Source organism: Bactrocera tryoni, chromosome 2 (assembly GCF_016617805.1).
Source record: "Bactrocera tryoni isolate S06 chromosome 2, CSIRO_BtryS06_freeze2, whole genome shotgun sequence".
Lineage (NCBI taxonomy): Eukaryota > Metazoa > Arthropoda > Insecta > Diptera > Tephritidae > Bactrocera > Bactrocera tryoni.
This window is the reverse complement of record NC_052500.1, coordinates 74,534,524-74,542,524: the sequence shown is the minus strand read 5'-3', so window position 1 is coordinate 74,542,524 and position 8,001 is coordinate 74,534,524. Positions and strand designations below refer to the sequence as shown.

At 28.9% G+C, this 8,001-nt stretch overlaps 1 protein-coding gene across 1 annotated transcript; it reads right to left on the bottom strand.

Annotated features, from left to right (window-relative positions):
• Positions 1–6,465: 6,465 nt before the first annotated feature.
• LOC120768184 (ATP synthase mitochondrial F1 complex assembly factor 2) lies at positions 6,466–7,731 on the bottom strand. The gene is made up of 4 exons (XM_040094752.1): positions 7,558–7,731; positions 7,179–7,486; positions 6,939–7,119; positions 6,466–6,882 (listed from the first exon to the last, which is right to left on the bottom strand). The coding sequence occupies exons 1-4, from the start codon at positions 7,637–7,639 to the stop codon at positions 6,632–6,634; spliced, it is 822 nt and encodes a 273-aa protein (XP_039950686.1). The 5' UTR covers positions 7,640–7,731; the 3' UTR covers positions 6,466–6,631.
• Between the last annotated feature and the right edge of the window lie 270 nt (positions 7,732–8,001).

The following is an 8,001-nucleotide window of genomic DNA, read 5'->3' as shown; positions in this document are numbered from 1 at the left end:
GATTCTGAAATTTTTATTATATTTTTGAAAGTGAAACCCGAAAAATTAGTAAAGATAAAGATATTAGTAAATATTAATAAAGAGTTAAACCCAAAATTTCGGGATTTCTGAGAATGTTCCAGAAAAACTTAAATTTCTATTGTATTTTCGAAAACGAATCCCGAAAAATTCGAAAAGATTTAATTCCGAAATTTCGGGATTTCTGAAAATTTTACTATAATATTTTATTTAATTAAAAAAAAATTTGTGTTAAAAAAACGGCATCACGATTTGCGGGGTTGCGATACTAAATTTGGAACATTTATAAAATTTAAAGAAAAGCACGTGATTTTTGAGCATAATTCGAGTCTTGATTCGTAACAAGCTTTTTCCAATATTTTATTCCGTTAATACAATAAAGTAACTGAAAGTGAAGAATTAGACTGCTAGATGAACTCAAAACAAATGTATTCTGGGTTAAAAAAAATATTTGGAACTTTATAAAATGCTGGTTTTATTGTTTTATTTATTCTATCCCGAAATTTCGGGACTACTTATTTCGATTAATCATCTATTGTTTTAAAATACAGTGAAAAATAAATAACATTTGTAGAGATTTTCAAATAAACATTTATAAATTTACTGGATCCCGAAACTTCGGGACTCCATATTCTGCTTAACTAATTTTTAACTTTAAAGATAGTTAAAAGTAATAAAATTTATAGATATTCATAAAAACGCTTACATTTTTACGGAATTCCGAAATTTCGGGACAGCTTGTTTTTTCTGACCAACTATTATCTCAAATACATAAAAATAAAATAAAAATACTACAATGAAGGCTTACACTTTTACGGCTTGGTTTATTTAATTTTTGTTAAAAACATTATAGTTGAAGAAATTTTGTTAAAAATAGTAATTATTGCTTAAATTTTATTGTTCATTCCTCAAACACATTGGATCTGCCCGTCTGAATAGAATAAATTACTTCTAATATACATAGAATAAAAGTAAACAAATTATTTTAGCTTCCGAGAAGCCTGCGAACATATTATGAGCACATCATTTTAAATTAAATTAAATTAATTGTAAATTACAAAAAAAAATGTTAAAAGTATTTTAATTAATATTATGAATATCTAAATTGTACACAAACATACATACATATGTTTAATGGAAATTTCTGGTTGAACTCGTCACTAGTACTTTATTGAATAGCATATCAAAAATTAGTTACATAACTACAAACATAAACACAAGCGTCTTATGTGTGTTCAGACTAAGCGATCATACTTTGTTGGTATAAAAGAAAATTGCTACTATGTTCGCTTAATAGAGCACTGATGACAGCAAAAATATTATTTAATTATACTTTATTATTAAGTGTGTAAGAAAAAAATATTTAATAAGCTAAACTCACGTACATTCCCTGACATTTGAATTTCAGATTCTTACTGTAATTTGTATTTAAGCTAGCAAATTTTATAGTGAATTTTTAAATGTAATTTTTTTGTTGAAAATCATGCATAACTGTACTTAAAATTGTTGAATATTTTTAGTAATTTATATAACCCACTCAACTGTAGTACCTTGCGGGCCTAACCTTGTAGGTGACTGATTTGACAGAAGCCTACGCATAACCCCAACCTGAGTTTTCATACACCTACACTACCATACTACCTAATGTAGTACTCATATTCATATTTAACCACGTACCTAAAGAAGTGTTGATCGTCAGTCATAATTGTACAATACTTTTTTTGAGAGAATTGCAGAGCGTTTAGTTAAAATTTGTGTAAAGCTTTAGGAATCCTTTTTAAAATTCAGAGTGATAATTTAAGATTCAAAGTGATAAACTTTAATTTTTACGTATAAGTGAAATTTCTATCATTTACCAAACAGGATCTGTTTCAATGATACCGAAAAATGTTCATAATCCCGAAAAATAATATAAAATAATATTCAACAATTATTTAAACTCTGCACTTATGTATGTATGTATGTACATATAAACACATAATTTTTTTTTTTTGCATGAATGTCTTATACATACATAACTTACGAAAGGGAATCCCGAAAAATTTTAGAACTCCGAAAAATATTTTCTGAACTTTAATATTAATTTATTTCATGAAAATAAAATTTTCTTATTTAGAAACGAAGTCCTGAAAGGGTTTTCATAATCCCGAAAAAATTTTAGTACTCCGAAAAATAGTTTCGGAACTTTATTGTTAATTCATTTTATGAAATTAAAAATTTTATTAGTTAAGAAACAAAAACAAAATTTTATTATTTAAGAAACAAAATCCCGAAATGTTTTTCTAAATCTGAAAAAAAATTTCAACCCCAAAAATAGTTTTGGAACTTTATTGTTAATTTATTTTATGAAATTAAAAATTTTATTATTTAAGAAAAGAAATCCCGAAATTATTTTCATAATCCCGAAAATATTTTACAATTCTGAAAAATAATAATCCCGGAAAAATTTTACAACCCCAAAAATAGTTTTGGAACTTTATTGTTAATTTATTTCATGAAATTAAAATTTTATTATTTAAGAAACGAAATCCCGAAATTGTCTTCATAATCCCGAAAAAAATTTTACAACCCCGAAAAATTATTTCGGAATTTCGTTTATTTATGTATGTATTTCATGAAATTAAAATTTTGTTATTTAGAACGAAATCCCGAAAAAATTTTACAATTCCGAATAATAATTTCGGAAACCTATTGTATTTTTATTTATTTAAGTATTACCTGTAAAGAAATTTACAGACAGACTAGGAAACTAAGGAATCTGGCGGCGTAGGCCATTCCATTTCTTGCAGTTTTTATTATTTGCGCAAAGAAATCATGAAATTAATTGTATAATCCAGAAAAAAATGTACAATACCGAAAAACAGTTTCGATACTTTATTGTTAATTAATTTGATGTACAATTACTAAACTTTTATTTAATTGTCGGGATCCCGAATTTTCGGGACTAGGACAGACAAATTTGTTTTCACTTTAAACAAATTTCCATTGCTTTTAAAGTCACTAAAGATATTGTTAAATTTTACATTATTATATTCTCGAGGCCACGATTTTTTGGGATTACATGCATTTTTTTATTTATTTATTTACATTTTTTTTTTTGAATGATATTTGTTAAATTTTATATTTTTATCTTTTCGGGATGCCGAATTTATTTTTCATATTTTGATCAATTTCTCAATGTTAGTTATAACTACAACTTGCTTTGTTGAACTCTTACTTTATTTTTTCGGAATCCCGAAATTTCGGGACTAGGAAATTTATCTACAAACTATTATTTAAATGCTTATAATGCGTTTACTGAACTTTTATATATTTTTCGTGATCCCGAAAATTCGGGACTAATTTATTTTCTTTAGAAAAAAACTTAAGTATTATAAACCTTTTAACAAAACTGACTTAACTTTTAGTTTATTTTTTCGGGATCACGAAGTTTCGGAACTTGGAAATTTATCTCCAAAATAATATTCGTATGTTTATAACGGGCTTACTGAAGTTATATTTATTTTCCGAGATCCCGAAATTTCGATACTAGGAAATTTATCTACAACGCGTTTAATAACCTTTTATATATTTTTCGGGATCCCGAAAATTCGGGACTAATTTCTTTTCTTTAGAAAAAAAATTAAGTATTATAAACCTTGTAACAAAACTGACTTAACTTTTAGTTTATTTTTGCGGGATCCCGAAGTTTCGATACTAGAAAATTTATCTCCAAAATAATATTTGTATGTTTATAACGGGCTTACTGAATTTTTATTTATTTTCCGGGATCCCGAAATTTCGGGACTAAATTTTTTTTAGAAAAAGAATAATTAAGTATTTAGTATAACACCTTTAACCAAACGCTCTGCAGTTTTTTACATATATAATTTTTCATTATTAATAAAACGGCGTGATATAAAAACATACATACATATGTAGATACATATGTATGTATGTACATGCAAATGTGTGTACATAGAAAATAAAAACTTAAGGTGAAAAGCAAAATATGTAATGCAAGAAGTTAACGAAATACGGATTCGATACTAAGTCAAGCGCTATAATTCCTGCTATAAACACGCATACATACATACATACATACATACATATGTACATAAGATAATGTTAATAATATTTAATAAACACATGCATAAACCCATAGGCGCAGTCACATTACCAAATTTCCATACATACCACATGCAAGCATTCTAGTAACATTAGTGAAATGCAAAAGTCTTGAAGTGAAAGCTGTTTAGAGTTGCCAACACGTACACATAAACACTTAAACACACACACACATACACAGACACAAGCAAAGTACACACAGAGCAATACAACAAACACTCGTTACCGCGTAACCGGTTACTACTCGCTTTTATTGCTTAACTCTGCCAAAAGAATTACTTATTAATAAAACAAAAAATATATAAACATTAAATTGAAGTGGAAAATATTGAAAAAATATAAATATATACATATTTAAATAAGCAAAACTAGCATTAATAAAAAAGACAGCATGATTCATGAAAAATAAATGGTATATGCAATAAGCAACGCAAAACGTTAAAAAAAATTTAACAAAGCAAGAACAAAAAAACCCAACAACAACACACAAGATTACAAGAAATGCAATAATGCATTGGTATGCATGTTATTCGCTTGTATGCGTACGTTTTTTTATTAAACAAAAATTTATTAGCATTATATTACAGTAGCGTGCAAAATAAGTGCAAAAAATATATTGAAAAATAAACAAAAACAACAAGCGCGTTGCAAATTGCTTAAGGAAATTACAAAATAAATAAATTTTTTGAATATAAATATAAATCATTTAAGAACCTCGCCTTGTTTTTAATATGTACATGCAATATATATACATATGTATATTTACAAGTATATATGTATATTTAATATATACATTATGTAAATGAAATGATTATTTGAAATTTTTTTGAGCGCCTTGCAATAAATGCAGTTTAGCAAACAGTAAATACATACATACACACGTGCGTGAATTATATTTATTGCAACAAATAAAATAAATAAAACAAAATTATGCGGCAACAGCAATTAAAAAATGGCATAACCAAAACAATAAACATTAACAATTACGATTTTTTTATAATACGCAACATTAGTGTTTAAATAAAGTTATAAATTGAAGAAAAGACCAAAGCGAACGCATTGTTATTTATGTAAAAGAACAATTTCAATAATTAGCATACTTAAGTGACTAATGAAGAGAATCAAAACAAAAAACATTTAAATTAAATTAAGCGAATAAAGAATTATTGAGCAAAAGATATTAAAACAAAAAAAATTCTTGCAAATAAATCAAATCGCAACTGCAATAGGCCGAATAAATGTATGAAAATATTATTGAAGACAAATACAACAACAAAAATTATAAAAAAATAATATTAATTTAAAGCTATATTGCAATAAGCAATTTAAAAAACAATAATATGACAAGCGAAGTTTGGGGGAAATACATATAGGGGGAGCACGGAATGAGACAAATAAAATAAATTGGCAAAATTATGTTTACAATTATTTTTAAATAAAGTCGAAAGCATACGCAAATATAAATTATTGTTTGTTGTACTCTATTTTTTATTTGTAGAAAAATTTAAGAGATTAGATTTTAGAGCAAAATCAGGAAACAACAAGAATAAAATGTTAGCCTCGGCTGCAGCAAAGCAATAATACTTAAAAAAAGTTCCATGCAAAGCCTTGAGTTTGCTTGTTCTTGTTGTTGTAGCGACAGAAAACATTATTAAATTAATTTCGAGGAATGGTGCCGAGTTGTTAGTTCTACGCTGGATAAAAATCCAGGTGCCTTTAGGTTACTTAGACCCAACTGTCCGTGGAACGGTGAGTTTAATCGTACACTTTTTATTGCAGCTATATGCTATAGTGGTCCGATCAGAACAATTTGTTTGGAGTTTGAATCGTTGCTTTAGAAAATACCCTGTGCTGAATATCGTGAAGATATTATAACAAATAAAGAAGTTGTTCATACAAGAACTTGATATCCCATCGAACAGTTTTCATGGTAGAAAGTAGTTGTCCGAACTCAACAATTTGTTCTGAGACTATAGCGCTATCTTAAACTGTAATCTACCCCGAATTTTTGCTAATTTTTGTTTTTGTCGCACTCAATTTATAAACAAACTCTTTTGCACCCTTATTATTTGTGTTGTTGCAGTTGCAGAAAAAATCCCGGAAGTAATTTGGAGGAATACTGTCGAGTCGCCAATGCTTGGCCGGAAAAAATTCCTCTCTGTTCTGCCTACGTAGTCACGACTGCCGCGGAAACAGTTTATCTTCAGTTTCACTCTTAATTATTCACTCAGTTATGTAGACACGAAATTAAAAAATAATAATAATAATGAAACTTCAAAAAAAACTCACCACACTGCAATAAATTATATATTGTTAATATTCTTGACAAAAAATCTTTGATTACTTGAATACTTTACTGCTGCACACTGACGAAGTACTCATTATATTGTTGACATGTACTCTTGATATTGCTGCGCGAAGTCTATATTTTATTAATATAAGTTTTTCAGGCACACTCAGCTACATAAGCTAACATACAACTTTCTCATACTTCAACACAAATTATTTAAACAATTAACTTTTCCTTAACAAAATGTTCAGAACGATTGAGATGCACAAAGAGCACAGAGGCTGCTAGGCGCGCTTGTAACTCTTGTTGACTTAGATCATGCGCCCATTCAACGCGTCCCCAAAATTTCGCCTGATATTCTTCTTCGAGACGGGACAAAGCAGCAGCCTTATCAACACTTAAGCGCTGATCGATTGCAGCGAATGCTAGTAAAACGGATTTTAAGGTGTCCACCGCGTAGATGAAGCCTATAAGTTAAAATGTTAGGCATAACTAATTAGTAAAGGTATGTAGCTGCACTCACCAAATAGCACGTCTTCACTGTGCGACAGCAAGTATTTCGAAACTTTCGCTTTATCGTCAGCGCTCACATTTGGTGGCGACATAACCATAGTTTTTTCTAAATTTGTGCCGTAGCGCTCATTGAACCATTGTATTACGGGATCCCATTCGGCGCGTTGTAAATCATGTAATTCTTTTTCATCCTAAAATTGTAATATTCACCACATTATAGAGATTTAAACAATAGCAGAGCAGTACTCACATCGTATTGGAAGAGTACAGTGTCCGTCGCAATATAATTGAGTATATAATTCACCATATCCGTTTTTGTGTGCCGATTGGGATTGTCTAGTGCGGTGAAGCACAATGCAGACAAGTGCATTTTGGAACGTTCAATATGCTCCTTTTGTGCATCAAATTCGGTGGCCACAGCTATTGCTAGCGGCTCACTTTTCACTGTGAACAATGTGCCATTTGGTGTCTTCAACTTTCGACTATCCAGCGTAACTTCATATTTGCCGTCATTATACAGTACTGAAGTTTTCTTATAGAAACGTTTTGGCGGCGCGGCTACAGTTAGAGGATAGAGGAAATTAAAACAACCTATGCAGGAAACGCCATTTTGAAAGTAATTTATTTACCGTAAAACCGTTTCGGCATCGACTGTGCCACACCGAAAAGTGTTGTGGCCGGCTTTCGTAATAATTTGTATAAATTATTCATATTGGTATTTCCAATTTTATGTGATGAATATTTTAAGGAAAACAAAGTTACGAAAGAATCAAAGCACCGGTCAAAATAAGCCTAAACACACGAAAATGATAAAGAACAGCTGTTTGAATTAACTTTGCATACAGGGTTGCATTGTATTAATGCGTTTGGAAAATCGTAGGGAAATTTTCAAGGATAATATTTGTATACCGCCTATGTTAACTTCTAAGTTTGCAATATATTTTAGATGTAAAATTAAATTTTCAATTTCAAATAATATAAAGAAAACATTAAAACGATTTTTAGTAAATTTTCGAAGTCACAAAATAAAGCAAAAATTTAATTCACATATGAAATCAATCATTACATATATG

Excerpts from the sequence above, each read along its gene's own strand:
- LOC120768184 (XM_040094752.1), bottom strand. The coding sequence starts at position 7,639 with ATGAATAATTTATACAAATTATTACGAAAGCCGGCCACAACACTTTTC. Across the intron at positions 7,487-7,557 it reads GATGCCGAAACGGTTTTACG|CCGCGCCGCCAAAACGTTTC; the intron begins GTAAATAAATTA and ends CTCTAACTGTAG. Across the intron at positions 6,883-6,938 it reads CAGTGAAGACGTGCTATTTG|GCTTCATCTACGCGGTGGAC; the intron begins GTGAGTGCAGCT and ends TTTAACTTATAG.